Source organism: Xenia sp. Carnegie-2017, unplaced genomic scaffold (assembly GCF_021976095.1).
Source record: "Xenia sp. Carnegie-2017 unplaced genomic scaffold, XeniaSp_v1 HiC_scaffold_24, whole genome shotgun sequence".
NCBI lineage: Eukaryota > Metazoa > Cnidaria > Anthozoa > Malacalcyonacea > Xeniidae > Xenia > Xenia sp. Carnegie-2017.
The window spans coordinates 11,256,578-11,273,090 of NW_025813487.1; the positions used below are offsets into that span (position 1 = coordinate 11,256,578).

The 16,513-nt window shown below is 36.0% G+C and overlaps 2 protein-coding genes across 2 annotated transcripts in view; both read left to right on the forward strand.

Annotated features, from left to right (window-relative positions):
• Positions 1-6,642, forward strand: part of LOC124452135 (focal adhesion kinase 1-like) — a 36,222-nt gene extending 29,580 nt beyond the window's left edge. The window contains exons 21-26 of the mRNA XM_047002724.1: positions 358-543; positions 1,314-1,416; positions 1,698-1,768; positions 3,006-3,164; positions 3,709-3,789; positions 5,889-6,642. Of these exons, the coding sequence (XP_046858680.1) occupies positions 358-543; positions 1,314-1,416; positions 1,698-1,768; positions 3,006-3,164; positions 3,709-3,789; positions 5,889-6,083 (795 nt within the window). The 3' untranslated portion in view covers positions 6,084-6,642. The remainder of the gene's footprint in view (positions 1-357; positions 544-1,313; positions 1,417-1,697; positions 1,769-3,005; positions 3,165-3,708; positions 3,790-5,888) is intronic.
• Positions 6,643-7,490: 848 nt separating this feature from the next.
• LOC124452136 (putative leucine-rich repeat-containing protein DDB_G0281931) lies at positions 7,491-14,629 on the forward strand. The gene is made up of 3 exons (XM_047002725.1): positions 7,491-7,581; positions 9,127-12,039; positions 14,484-14,629. Exons 1-3 carry the CDS (start codon positions 7,491-7,493, stop codon positions 14,627-14,629), a joined length of 3,150 nt encoding a protein of 1,049 aa, XP_046858681.1.
• Positions 14,630-16,513: the final 1,884 nt, after the last annotated feature.

Genomic DNA, 16,513 nt, shown 5'->3' on the forward strand with positions numbered 1-16,513 from the left:
GGAGTATATAAGAACTCAAGTTTTAGCATCAGATCACTCCTAATGAACGTATTAGATGGATGGACATAATCATATATCTTCAACATACATGACTCCAACAAGAGTGGAGTTTTTTAAAAACGCGAGTTTCAACATCAGCTCACTCCATTGAAGACACTAAACGGATGTATAAAAGAACTCGAGATTTAAGCAAAAATAATTATTGATGATTACACTAGTAAACGTGGACTTTAAATTTCCAAGTCAGTTATCTATAAACATCCAGGACTTAAGTATATTGGAACCAACACTTTAGCAAATGTATCAAAAATTTCATGCTTTCTACTTGTTGTACTTAAAACATTATTTTGCTTGCAGAATGTAAAGAGAGAAATGTCGGCCGAGGAAATGGAGAAATTCAAAAAGAAAATGAAAGAAAAACAACGCATACAAGAACAAATTATCCGCGAGAAACTAGAAACGCAAAAAAGACAGTCGGAAGAAGATTCAAGATGGTTGCAAGAGGAAGAAAACAAATCTGAGTTTCCAGAAGATTTGTCATCGGTAATTCTGTTTTTTGTTTTTCACCCAAGAAGAGATTTTCGTTTTCAGCAATCAAACTACAGCTACGTTCTTTTTTGTCATAATAAGTAATCAAATCACATGCACGTTACAAAAAGCAACCGATCAGATTTTTTAATGGTTTAATTGTCTTAAAAGTTACCAATCAAATTGTTTACGAGTTTTCTTGTTTTTCATAAATAGCGTTCGATTTTTTGGTATTTTAGTTACCTAAAGAGCAATCAAATATTATCTCGTTTAGGAAAACAGCCAACCATCAGTTATCGATTGCTATAGATTATACGGTTGCAACACTATCCCAATATTTTTCTGAAATCGGTTTTTCATTTTTGATGAAGTTGAGTCCAGTAACTGCTCCTGCTTCTTTCTGTTTGTTTCACGGACAAATAAAGTTTCTAAATAGGTCGTCCAGAATGTCATTTAATATGCAATCACTCCAATGGTTGTTGCGTGAACGTTGGAATTATCGGCAACTATTCAATAATTTTTGTCGACCAGACATTGTGTTTAAAGCTTGTATATATTGCTCACTTTCCTAATGGGACAACGCGTTGTCACAAACGTTCCTCTCGCTTCACGTGCAGTGTGACCAAAACTTTAATGAATTTTATTTTGTTGGTTGCGGACCATAACCTCTTTTTTACGTAGAGATAAGTATTTGCGTCGCGCGGCGAGAATGCTTTGTGTATCATCCAATCCGTGTTGACCTAGTTGAAATTCCCGTCTTCACAGCTCACTATCGTCTTTGACAGAAATCCATAGGAAGTCCGGAGAACGAAGAACTTCCCGTAATGGAGTCATACGATCCTGAAGGATCTGGAATTCTTGTCCAATCAGGGAAAACTAGTCACGAAAGTAAGTAAATGGCACAATAACGTATATAAAAATCAGTTTCTACTTTTATTGACGATAGGGACACGTGGTGGTAAATTTCCTTCACGTGACAGGGACACGTGGGGTGATTTACCTTTCCATGAGGATCTATACATACTTATCCTCACCTAATTTGCAAAGTTGACGGCAATCAGGAGCACGTACAATTGACAAACACGCATGCTTGTGTTACGTTTGCTGGGTGTTTTGGTGAAGTGTGTTCTGTTCATTATGTATGAGAAGTTTTCTGTGTTCTTGTATAGTTCACTTGTCACCCCAGTTAAGCCCACAAGCGGCAACAATCGAGGATGGAAGTACTTTTGAGTTTCTCGAGGTAATGTCCATGTTAAATTTTAAATTGATCATGCAATCTACATAAACTCCTTTGATGTTTATTGAGTTTTTTGCCAACACGAGAGTCTTGGAAACTCTCTGTAGCTACATGAAATACATGGTCGTTGGCACTAATTTGACTGTTGTTTAAAGTGCTTATGCCAGCACGAGAGTCTTGGAAACTCTTTATACCTACATGAAATACATGGTCGTTGGCACAAATTTCATTGTTGTTTAAAGTGTTTATAACATCAATGTTTACTATAGTGCTTTCTGATTGCTTCGTAAAGGCAATTCAAAATGACTTAATAACTTCTTCAATTGAATTGTGTTATTTTGTTTCTTTTTTGTCATGTGTAACTTTTCATCAATATGATTATTCATCTATAGTAGCGGATCTAGGTTACGTTAAAATAAATGATTTCATCTCATACAAATACCTTAGATGCAAGCAATTGGTAAAATTTTGTTCTTTAGATATTCCTGACTATAGTGTTATTTTGAAGGTGTTTTGAATTTGAAATGGAGCAACTATGATTTATTTAGACGAACTCTTGATCCGCTACTGTTTGCCAAATTATTGTTTTTGTGCATAAAACGTTCTTGCGATATAGAATATTGATTATTCTTTGTAGAATATTGATTATTCTGCTGTGTAATGTCATAGCAATGTTAGTTGTATAATGAGAAAAGTTGAATATCTCAAAAAAAAGTTAAATAAGTCAATTCTACTGAAGTCATTTATTACGTCTTAAATACAACCAAATAAATTCGTGATAAAATTTCGTGTCGTAAAAATTTTAAACACCACCCGATTAAGATTCCAATTGAAAGTCACTAAGACTCTCTTATATCAAATTAAAAACATCATCGACTTAAAAACACCACTGGATCCGATTGAACGAAGCCTGGATAGCGTTATCCATTTGATAGCAATTTTTTAAACTTTTATAAAACCTTTTAAGAATCAAAAAATATAAAATTCGAACTGAGCAATCTCAGAAATGAAATATTGTTTCGAGGAATACGAAATTTCTTTGTCTTAAAAAAAATAAATACTTTTTTACAAGTTTGAAAATTTTTGCTATCCAATGTTAACGATATCAAGCTTCGTGCAACCGGCCCCTGAAGTATCGAATGGCCGACCCTAAATTGCATTTCCTTAATAAACTCGTTTAAGTTAATAAGAACTCAACATTTAACATGATATGAATATGAACATACTATTGTTTTTGAAGACTCCTGCTCCTGCTGTTTCCCATGAAAAGTCGACTGATGATCGTGATAGAAGCGGGGACACTGTATTTACTTGCACTACGGAAGTTGTTAGAACTATCATTCAGTTGAATCGTGAATCAAATTTTGCCGACCCAATGACGCTAGTCCAATTAATAAAGGTTTGAATTTTTGATAGTTTCGTCCTCACCTTTGATGTTTTTGTCCTCGCGCATGTTGTGCCGCGCGGATCGGTTGCCAATATTCCAGCCAGTTGATGAGGGTTTTTTACTTGTTCCCAACCCAGAGAATGATTTGAAGTCATTTCTTAAGTCGAAATATTCTCGAATTCATTATTCAGAAATGACGTCATGTAACTTTGATGGTTGGAAACAAGTAACAAACCCTAATCAACGTGCTGTAATAATGGCTGACGTGTGGACGCCTTGCACACCTAAGTGACCCTGCTGTAGAATCATTATTCTCTCACACTGTCTTACATCACATCATATTACGTTACATGACGTTACGCGAAATTACATTGTATTACATCACAATATCATATGACGTTACATGACGTTACACTGTACGACCTCATGTCATATTACGTTGCATAACATGATTTCACATTATTCTGTCCTACTTATTTTCCTACATGGGGACCAATCAATACGTAGAGTAAGATTAATTTTATGAAGCGAAAACCTGGATAATCACGTTTTCTAGGAGGTTGGTAATGCCTTGAGGATGTTACTGTCTGAGGTTGACAACGAAGTCACGAAGCTACCTCCATCATCACATAAAGAGGTAGCTATTATTAAACACATATAATGACTATTTTTGCTCTTCCAAATATTGTTTGTATTATACGGAAGATAACTTCCCTAAGTATGACTACCAAACGTCACGACATAAAATGTCTCGGGACCGCAAGGCCAACGAAAATATTTTCTCCAAGAAAACGCCTCATGGGAGTTTTCGCTGATCCATTATGAATGGTATCATTTGTATCAATCCCTGCAGTTGAATGTTGTAGATGAAGAAATGACGTGTAAGAAATGCGAAGATGACTTTGTCTTATTATCTTCGGACTTTCTGAGTGCCCGAGACTTCTGTCTGTCAGGCAATCTATGTGCTTATATCTGAAGTTTAATAGCGAGAGACTTGCCAGGCAGGAAACGGATTCATGTTAAAAAAACAATTGCCCAACATAAAATTCGAAATAAAGCCATTTTTTAAAGAAATTTTTTATTATTTGTAACGTTTCGTCTTTACTCAAGACATCATCAGACAGGTAGTTAAAATGATCAAGTGTGCGTTTATATTTACATATTTTACATATTAGAAGTGTAGTAGTGAGTGTTAGATTACAGTGAGGTGTAATGAACATAAATAAAAATATATATATGTACAGAAAAAGGTATTATGTAAAGTATGTGTGAAGATACTGCCTTGGACATTCAGTGCAGGTGCTAGGTTTGAGGTCAGGAGGCTTTCATGGATCATTAAGTCAGGAGTGTAAGGTAAGGATGAGATAATAGAAAGGTCGCCAAAGGAAGCTCTGTGACCTGATATGTTGATGTGGGATAAGGATGCTGGATGTGGTAGGGCATGAAGACTGTTTTCCTGTCAAGAGCGAAATCCCCAGGTGTTCTGAGATTCTGGTGTGAAGGTGACGTGTGGTTTGACCAACATACGACGCGTTGCAGCTTCCACTCTTAAAGAGATAAACAACACCAGATTTCAGGAACTTGGGAATCTTATCCTTGAAAGGAAAGTAGGAAATGCGTGTGGAAGGATGGAAAACAAATCTTATGCTAATGTGAGGGAAGGCAGCGTTGCAGAGGCGGATAACTTGGGTGTGTAGTTGGAGAGAGTATGAGCCTGTGAAGGCAGAAATATATGAGCTTCTTGGACACGGTGATAATAGGTGGTTTGGGGAAAAAGACGTTGTCGAGGAAGAGGCGAACAGTGTTGTCAAAAAGTCTCCAAATTCACATCCAAGTTAACCGCCTCTGCAACGCTGCCTTCCTTCACATTAGCATAAGATTTGTTTTCCATCCTTTTACACGCATTTCTTCTTTCCTTTCAAGGATAACATTCCCAAGTTCCTGAAATCTGATGTTGTTTATCTCGACGCTGCAACGCGTCGTATGTTGTTCAAACCACATGCCATCTTCACACCAGAATCTCAGAGCACCCGAAGATTTTGCCTTTGACAGGAAAACAGTCTTCATGCCCTACCCCATCCAGCATCTTATCCCACATCGACATATCAGGTCACACAGCTTCAATTGACAACTTTACTGTCATCTCATCTTCACCCTACACCCCTGACTTAATGATCCATGAAAGCCTCCTGATCTAACACCTACACTGAATGTCCAAGGCAGCTCCATCCCACTCGAACTTTTTTAAGTATTCCTCTACGTTTTTGTGTCCATTTCACACTCCATTCAGTATCTTCACTCATGCTTTATATAATACTTTTTTTATGTACATATATATATTTTTATTCGTGTTCATCACACCTCACTGTAATCTAACACTCATAACTACACTTCTAATATGTAAATATAAACGCACACTTAATCATTTTAACTACCTGTCTGATGATGTGTAAAGGCGAAACGTTACAAATAATAATAAATAATTTCTTCAAAAAATGGCTTTATTTCGAATTTTATGTTGGGCAATTGTTTTTTTAACACGTATCTGAAGTTTATTCTTCCATTCTATTTTTCTTCTCCATATTAACTCCGTTTTATTTTGAGAATTTTAACTTATTGTACTTTTTGAGTACACTTTTTCTGCACACCACAAACCTTTTTTGAGATGAATGATCCTGCCGTCCGCTACATACAGCCTTTGCTTCCTATATTTTACATTGTTGTATATCCTTGCAGGTTGAAATGGCGCATAAAGTTTTGTCTTCCGACATGGCCAATCTCATTTCAGCTCTGAAAACATCACAGAAATACGATGGTACAACACTCGAAGATACGTATAGGAAAGAAATGTTATCTGCTGCGCATGTGCTAGCAATGGATGCAAAACATCTGTTTGATGTTGTGGACGGGGCGCGAATCCCAGTCTCTTAGCGGGCTTAGACCACAAACAGCATTTCCTCCAATGTTTATAAGGCTCTCCCCCACCCCTGTTCCTCCCCATTTACAGTAATCCAAGAGGTAGTTTTAGATTTATTTATCGTATGCTGGATTACACGTCTTGAATTATGGATTTAGTACATACTTTCTTCACGCTTAGGACGGCTAAAGTGCTTTAACGACTCAAAGTGTTTCTGTCAAGAAATTCTTTTTCGCATAACATCTCATGTATGAACAAAATTAGAACTTCGTTACTGATTTTCGTTTGATGTACGTTATAAAGTCTGCTCGCCACGAGAACTATCTGCTGATCATGTGCGCATGTGCAAATGTGGCGCATGTGTAATTCTTGAAAATTTTACTATTGTTGGAAGAGATTTCTAGGCAGCAATGGTATAGTGTAAATTTCAATTGAAAGTAATTTAGGTATATAAAAATTATTATGTAAATTAGATTGTACACGAGCGTGTGTTTGCCTTCTTGATTGTTTTGTCTTATTAGTTGATAAAAGCGATGTTTTTTTATCCTAGTTGAAAAAATTTATTGGAGAAAATAACATTTATCTTATTTCACTACAAGTCATTTTGAATTAGTTACATGAAGCGTGTGTTAGACTCGTTGTTTAAAGTTATTACTAAGCTCTTGACCGAGTTCGAGGTCTTCATGGAGAAATATCGGTCCGAAGTTTTTTTGTTCAAAAAGACAGAGGCTCGATATTTCTCAATAAAGATCGAGAAAGCGAGGTTATTAAAAGTTTTATTATATGGCATTATTTGACCAGAAACGAAGCTTGCTTTTTTTCTCGTCCTTGCTGTTTTTACGAGTTGACTTTCACTTTTCTAGTTTTCGTCAGTAATTAAAAATCGTTTCAAATTGTATCGTTTGGATAGTTCAACTGTTTTCTTAGTGTGTTTTTTTCGACTCACAATCGTAAATGTACTTTTTTTGGTTTGTTGTTCGAAGTTTGTTTACATTAATCTGTAAAATTACGCGTTTTGGACCGTGGTCCTGGTCCATTACGGAAAATAATGGATCTGGAAAAATTTTTCTGAGCCAATATTAATGACGTATCATCAAAGTGTAGTACATCACATTATGAAATTCGTTACGTTAGATTGCACGACAAGATTTTACATTCGTATCTCATGTTGTTGCACTTCTTTTGAAGCGAGAATTAATTGTGAGAAAAGTGAATTGTTTTAAGCTCTGTCATTCTCCAATTTTGTAAGTTTTAATGCGTACTTCATGTGATAAGCTTGTACAAAGTAAGTATTGCTGTTGTTCCTCACCCACCCCTCCCCTCCATCTCTCGGTGTCACATGACAATATATTTCAATGCACGGCGTTATAAATCGTTTTCATTCCTGTCTTCATATCGTTATTGTGTTGGTAGGATTAACTATGGCGAGAATTTTTGTTGTCAATTTCAAAATTCTGATTGCGTTTTCTGCGACATTTTTCTTAGCATCGAGGGATGTAGCTCATTGCTCTGGTAAGTGAAAATAACTGGGTTAGTTTCCATTTTCTATAGTTTTTATTTCTTTATGAGGAATACCCGTTCACTCGGACTTATTCACTGTAGGTAGACATACCTATATTTTCAGTGAATACTTGGATACGCAGTAGAAAAATTATGCCATGTTTTGAATTCAAGTTTCAAACGTTGAGCCGTGATCTGTCGTAAAATCTCTATTTCCGACTTTCATTAGGCCTCCTTTAAGTTTGGAATTTTTGTCGCGTTGAATGCAGTTTAAAAACATTGTTATGAAGCATTAATCTTACATTTACAAGGTTTTCCAACTTCTGTAGAAACTCAATGTAATGCGACAGTACCATAATGTATGTTTTATTACATAAATGCCAATTCATAATTGTCCAAGTAAATGTCAATCAAATCAATTATCCTTTTTTAACTACATTTTCGCGTGCGAAAAATATTATGTAATTCAGCAATTGCCTCGTTCCTTCTTTCAAAAACCGCTAGCGCTCAGAATTTGACATGGTTTATGGAATTATCACTTAATGTATATCTTGCTCGTGCTGAGCATAACATACAAGGAAATTATTGATTTTTTTGGCTCTTCAAAGGCTACCTTTAAGACAAGAAATGAAAAATATAGGGAGGGAACGGGGAATGCGAAACAACTCAAACAAGGAATGGGAACAACCGGAATCTTTAAGAGAAGTAATGGAAAACCGTAACTTTAAAACATGGAATGCAGAAACGATGAATATTCAAACATGCATTATTGCGTTATAAAATGCTTCCTTTAAGTCATAGATTACGCTTAATGTCTTATATTGTTACCAACGTTAATAAAGTCAGTCTCGAACTGGAATCGTTTTTGTTATTGTCTCGGTACGCTACAAATTGAATTCAAATGTTACGTAATCTAACTCCCAGACACGTGAATTCCTTATTGTAATCAGCGTTAAACAATGCTCACGCCCACGATTTTTCAAGTTCATTACATACAAGATCAGGTAAAATCATACCCAACTAAAACCTTAGTTACTTTTCAAAAAAACTTAATGCACAATATGTCATTACAAAATAATAAATGAATCACACCTAACGAAAACAATAAATTATTTTTGAAAAAAAATTCCTTATCTGACAAGTCACACAATGCGTAGCAACCACTCGCATGCTTATGCAGCCACGTATTCGCATATGGACTGTGCACAGGAATGTTTGATGAGTGGACGGGAATTTTGCAATTATTCCTAGTTTTTATTAAGCTAGAAAAAAATTTAGAAATTAAAGTAACTTCTGTGGTAATGTATTTGCCATGCTCCCCTCTGAAGTGTAATAACAAATATTAAAATTTTTAGTTTTATTTTGAGTAGGTTCCCCAACAAACTTTTGAAAACGTACGGAAATATTGCTGCTATTAGTTCTTCACACATTGATCTAATAATCTCACTATCTGTTAGGCTTCAATGCGCTGAAATATAATATTGACGAGTAAAACCCCATCCATATCTTGAATTGTCAAATCTAGAAAATTCCAAATAAGTTATTAATTTTTCATAGACATATCAAAATCCTTCTTTCAAAATGAGGCCAATGACTTAGACGCTGGTTGTTTGCACATTTTTACTCATGACGATTATGCAAGTGACTTCACGTTCACCCTAGAACAGGAGAAATTATTTCTGTTAGAATTATACAAGGCAACTGGTGGTCGTGACTGGTATAATAATAGTGGCTGGCAAAATGACGTCAACACGGATCACTGCAACTGGTATGGCATACAATGCTATGAAATCAGCGGTTACATTAAGTCCATTGACCTTACCGCAAACTTGGTGAAAAATACACCGCCAAATTTTTGGAGATTTCGAAACCTTCAAGGCTTATGTTTATCGCAAAATAACAAAATGACTGGTAAGATATCTGACATTCTATCCAGCAATATGACACGACTTCGAAGAGTTTCCTTGTCCTACACAGGGGTGAAAAGAGAGATTCCATGGAAATTAATAATGCAATTTTCCGATTTGGAAATTCTACAGTTATGCTGCATGACGGGAAAGCGGTTTTACAAGAATGATCTACCTGCTAATCTGGGCTCCTTGAGAAAATTGCAAGTCTTAAGTATTGGTAGAAACCAAATAAGTAAAGTACATCTACCTCAGAGCATAAGAAATGCGACGAATTTATGGTTTTTGGACTTGGAAGACATCCAACTAAAATCTGGTAATTTGACTTATTTCAACAATATGAAACACCTGAAGTACTTGAATATCAAAAATTGCCGGCTCAAAGGGATAGTTCCTAAGGACTTTGGTTTAACTCATCCTGAAATGATTGAGTTAGATATGTTTGGCAATCGATTGAAAGGCGACATTAGTTCGTGTTTTTTTGGTTTTAAAAATATCGAGCGAATTTCTTTGGGGTCCAACAAACGCTTAACCGGCATAATACCAAATATTTTTGGAGAATTCGGCGTCTTGAAAGAACTTGACTTGTCTGGTAATAATTTTACCGGCCTCGACGCAAATTTCATGTTCGGCAAACAGTTCCAGTCTCTTTATATTGATCAAAATGTAAATCTAAATGTCCGAGTGGAAAACTTCATAAGTGCATTTCGACATTGTCATGAAAAACTGCGCTTGGTTGTTGCGAGGAATGCTGGTTTGAAAGGCCATTTATGGCTTCCGACGATGAAATTTCCTAATGCAATGTACATAGACTTGAGTACCAATGTTTTAACGGGAGAATTGCCTTCGCTTGTGGCATCTGATTTGCTTTACCTCAACTTGTCGAACAATAATTTTACGGAATTCTCCTCGAGGAATTTTTTCGCAAGTTTAAAAACTCTCAAGTATTTAGATCTACGAGGAAATCCGTACCTGTTTCAAGACAAGCCGGTTGACAAGTGGATGGATCTCGAACCGTCATTCCATGATACTGTGCAATATTCTACGTACCGTTGCCCTACATTCTTTTTCAAAAAGACAAGGGGTGAAGTGTACCTAGATCCGGCATTTTACAACTATTCTCAATGTATTTGTAAGGATGACCACTACGGGTTTAAGAATTTTTGCATGCCCTGTATGCCCGGGGGGTCGTGTAGCAACAGTGATAATTTAGAAATATCATCCACCAATGACAGATACGTAAATATGACGATTAAGAAGGGATATTGGCCATATAGTGGCAATTATACCAACGTTACGCGTTTGATAAACTGTAAGAACCACAAACACGAATTTGATGACGAAGTTTGCAACCCCTCCGGGAATTGTCAGTGTGGACTACAAATCGTGAATAATCAGCCCCAAACAAACTGTAATACGTCGTGTCTATGTCGTTATGGAAATAAGGGACGCTTTTGTTCTCGGTGCATCAAAGGCTATATTAAGAGAGGCGCCATTTGCATCCCTTGTCCCCATTTTCAAATTATTGCTCTTGTCTTGTCAATTCTTGTTGCCATCGCAACCGTATTTCTGTTCAAGTATAAAAGGAAGTGGAGGAAACATCTGTTGGCACTTGCGTTCTCTCTCGTCGCAGTATTAGTTGTTCTTCAATGGTTAAAAATAATCAGGGAATCGGTTTTGGTTATCGTTTGTGCCGTTTGGATCTGGGCATTGGTCTTTTTTAATTTGAACGGTTCAGAAGGCTTTCGATACATCGCCGTGTTTTATTTTCAATCTTTGAATGCCATGTTTGATTACGCAAACGTTTGGCCACAAGAAATAGTCTTCATCAAATACAAGATCAAGACGATATTCAGCCCTGATTGGACAGAGTTTACATGCGAATTTAGTAAGAGAGACATTCCTACGGAATTGGATTTCGTTCTCACCTTATCCATCCCAGTAGGATTAGTTTTTTTAATTTGGTTGGTCTTTTTAGTCAAAACACAAATAGCCAAAAAATGGGTAATTCTTCGAACCCAAAGCTTAAATTATAAAAGCGCTACGATTCAGGTCATTTTGTTCTTTTACTTTCCCATAGGAACAAAGACAATTGACGCTTCTTTGCTGTTTGAACATCGCTACGAATTGTCATATTTGAAAGCGACACCATGGTTGGAATATAATGGTTTTTCATTCAATTATTTTCGCTTTTTTGGTTATTCTTCCATTATAGTGATTGTTGTTTTAGTTCCTATTGTTTTATTTTGTCTTTACGTAAGATACATCGATGATAATGACAACGTGGACAACAAGACATGGTTGAAACCGCTACACAAAATGCTAACACCAAAATGCCGGCGGTATTTTCCTTTCTTTCATTTTGTGCGACCACTTCTTCTAGCTATTCCGTTGAGTGTACTTGAAAAATCATCAGTTCAGGGTGTCGTTGTAACAGCTGCGCTGTTGATATTTATTATAATTACTTCACTTTATCGTCCATACAAAAAGTACTCGGATAAGTTTGATTTCGAAACGTTGGCAGACGTTGTTGTCTGTTCTGTTTTGCTTTTATCTTTTGTCGGTTTGGCCCAGCTGCGATTAACCACAACGTATCCCAAGTGGTTAGTTTGGCTCATTGTTTTCACAAACGGAATCGTAATCTTTTTCTGTTTCCTTGGTTTGTTATATCTATTTTGCAAACAACGACGAAGATTCAGCCGTCAAGAATAGCACAACAAAACCAGATTAATGAGCAGCATTAATTTTACTGGAAACATAGTTTAGCTGCATTACATGTAAAGAACTCCGAACCAAGTTTGTTTAAAAAAAAAATTCAACAACATCTGCCTCTACCTACCAACACTCTGGCTATAGTCATAATAGAAATTTGATGTAATTTTTTTGTTGTAAGTAGTTGTATGCTTGTACTAGTTTTTATCGTTTCATGTCTGTCTGTCTTAATGCACCAACATCACATGTGCTGTGGATGTGTTGTATTTCATGTGATGCTTGCGTATTGCTTTCCATATATAACTTAACGTTTATATATCCGAACCTCAAGAGCCTCGAAAAGATTGTAAATGAACCATATGATCGTACGAACATGGTATGTGATGAAATTTATATCAGTGGTATATTAAATGCCATGATATAAAGCAAATAAAGTGGAAAACTGATTGAAAATAACAAAAGAGTTTTATTGCAATTTGCATGTACTTTATTGAGTCATCACATATTGAGCATGAAACAGCCACAACTTTAAAAGCTTCCAAAACATCTTGAAATACAGTAATTGATTACCAATGAGTTCTTAAAGAATGAACACTCTCTGATAATGATTGAATCAAATGATGGAGCTAAAATACACAAACGTAGTAGTATAAGATTCTACAAAAATAGAGAAAAAATAAGTTAATTTTTTGAATAAGGAGGGGGGTATCAAATGTTGAACAAAAACAATGCTTAAACTTATTTTGCAAAAAACTGACATTTCACGAGAAAACAAAAGTACTTACCTACCGAGCGGAAAGAATTAATAAAAAAATAATAAGATAACTTGATGAGCCATGAGAATTTAACCTTTGTAGAAAGGATAGTATAAAGGATCAATAGAATGCTATCAATGCAATTAGTTCGTTGCTTAAAGAAGTTAAACTATAGCGATGAATCACTCTTGGATAGAAAGACAAAGTGAGACAAATCAGTTTTTATCGAATACAAGCTTTAAAATTAAGTTATTAAAAACTGATAAATCTTTGTTCCACTGCTGAGCTGGGCTCGCAGGCAGATTTTAGAATGGCCTACAGATAAGGAAGTTATAATAGGCTTTTCAACTTAGGTGAAGATAACTGGTAAGCAGATATAATTAAAAAGCAGTGCGGAGATCCATGAAACTGTGAGCTTAGTAAATTTCTTATGGTGAAGTGAAAGTTGGAAAATATATTAAGCTGATTAAAGGATAATTAGGGATGCATTTCCAGTTTTGCGTTTTCTTATACTTATAGTAATCACAGGGTTTCCTCGGGATCTTTTGTTATCGAAGGGACGTTTACAGACGTCTTTCCTCAATTAAAGGGATGAAGGATATTTAGTTTTAAATATTCCTCATCAAGATGTTCATTAGGGACGTTTAGACTAAATATCCCTCATCAATAATAAAACAATACGCTTTGTTTTCACATTTTATTTTTGTCATGTAGATATTGCTTCAGCTTAAATTTTCACTTTCCCATGGCTGAATCATTTTCAATTTTGCTGAATGAGAAAGGTTAATAGCATGATGTCTTCGGCAAGTCCTTTAAAACCACAATATTTTGAGAGCAAGTTTACCAAGTCGAAAGTCCTCTTGTTCGACTGTTGTTACATCGCTAATTTTTCAGATTCAGACTCAAGTAAATCTTTCCCTATTGTTCAAAATCACCAAACATGCGTTATTACAAACCTTAATGCCTCACAATATATTTCTTTGAGTGCTAAGAGAAATCGTCTTTCCCTCGCGTCAGAAACTTTCTTGTCATTAACTTGGGAAAATCAGTGATAAACCATCAATAACTTCGACAACAATTAAAATACAATATATATTTGCAAAGCAAATTCATACACATGTTCACTGAACCAACTCGAAAACAATTCACAATGAAATAGATAGATGGGGATTTCTTTATTCCATCACTGACCATGAGCAATGTGTGCTTTAAACACAATCAATTTAATTGGTTGCAATATTCAAATAAATGAGCTCAAAATTTGATGAAACTATTGTCAAACTGAACAGTCTAATGCTTTGATTATTCCCTCCGCAACCATGTGATTACAAAGTAAACGCATGTTTTAAAGGGATATTAGTAACTAAATGTTCCCTTAAGCCGTTAGAGTTTAGTCAAAGAATAATGATTATGTAGAAGGGTCACTCAGGTGTACAACGTGTTCTCATGTCGGCCATTATTCCAGCCAGATGATTAGGATTTCTCACTTGTTTTTAACCATTAAAACTACATGTTTTTAACCATTAAAATTACATGATAGGTGTTGATGAAGTTCCACGGCGGATTGTAGCAAAGGCGATTCTTAAAGTGGTTGGGAAAGATGTCCAGGAAGCAGCAGGGCCTTTACAAGCATGTGCAGGTCATGAAGCAGGTTGTGAAGCGGCAATCCACGGCTATTCGTGCTAAAGGTTTTTGGTCTAGACAGCAAGATGCATTTTTTGATGTAAGGGTATTTCACATAAACGCGTCGAGCTACCAAAACACCCATCTACCTGCACTCTATCGTCAGCATGAGATGGCTAAGAAAAGGGAATATGGTGATCGAGTAAGAGAGATTGAATATGCTGCTTTTACACCACTGGTTTTTTCAACATCAGGTGGTATGGGGAAAGAGACGGCAATTGCTTATACACGGCTAGCTGATCTGCTGGCACAAAAGAGAAAGCTGCAATATGGCATCACGCTAGCGTGGATGCGTTGTAAACTGTCTTTCGCAATGATTAGGTCCGCAATTACTGCGATACGAGGAAGTCGATCTGCCTCAACTCGCGAACATACTTTAAATATTGACCTAGGTTATTGGGAAAGTTGTCTTTACATTTGACTGTCCCTTTATCATGGATATTTTAAACACTGATTTTAGTCATCTTTGATTTAGTTTTTTTAACATTTATATTTGTAATAGATAATAATGATCATAATAAAATACGTTTTCACAAAAAAAAAGAAAAAAAATTAAAATTACATGACGTCAATACTTAATAATGAATTCGAGCATATTTTGACTTAAAAAATGACTTCGGATCATTCTAAAGGTTGGGAAAGAGTCAAAAACCCTCATCATTTGGCTGGAATAATGGCGGCCACCATGCGCAGCACGACATGCGCGAGGACAAAAACTTCAGAGGTTCCGACACGAGTGACTCTTCTGTATATTCTTATTCTGTGGTTTAGAAAGACTTTTACTAAACCTCCCTCGGTTTGCGGGACATTCAATCACTAATATCCCTGACAGCATGCGTTTACTTATAATTAAAGCTGTGAAAAGGAACTCTACCTGTACCTTATTCGCGACGTGAAAGTCTTTGTTTTGGATAGATTTAATAAATTTGATTGATATTTAGAAAGGCCTGGAAAACTGAAGATTAGTTTAGCCAAAGCATTTAAGCATGTACATGAAACCGGAGCGAGTTGTCGGAAAATAGCAAAAGTCTCAAAAATGAGACGTGTTTTCCTCAGTGTTCTATTCAGTCATTGTAGCAAGGATGACGAGAGATTTCAATAAAGTATCGAAGGAGTTGACGCTGGGTGACAATTTGAAAGATATATATAATTAGGATATGAAGATGATGACAAATTAAGTGATTATATGTGTCAGTCAGATGACAAATATATACAGTGGCCTATTACTAATTACTGGCTTGTAGGCTAAGACAAAGTTGTGGACCTAACATTCACAAGTTTCTCTAAGATATCTAATCTGCTCTATAATTTCAATCTTTTGACGACCTTTGCGTTTCTCACGCTCTTTGGTTTTGCGTTTCATGGCTTGAGTTTGTGACACATTGTGTAAACAATACGAAATAAAGTTAAAGTTTAAACTAAATTTCAAAAAGTAATTACACAGTCTGCAGAGCATGGAAAACTGACTACTATATGAGTTCTTCATGAGCATTGCGTATTTCAAAAGTAAACAGTACGAAATTTGGTGAGAAATTAAGATAAACCAAAGAAATGCGTCGACGTCCAGACTACCTTCCTAAGAGATCAGCTGTATATGGTACGTGACGTGACAGTCAATAAAAATAAGAATGGTGAATTGGCGATACTTGCATGTATTGTAAAACTTTTATTCCAAAGTTGAAGCACAAAATGAGATGAAAAGTCATTCACGTTGTTGATGCTTTATGGTATGTGGCTTAGACGAGAAGATCGGTAATGTTTCCAGGAAATCCTTCCGCTTGAAACGTTGCTGGAGATATAGAATACGCCCAAGTGAAGGCGAGGGTACTAAGGATGGATAGGGTAATGGTCGGTTGGACATATGAGAAGCGTCTTGGTAGACGGGAG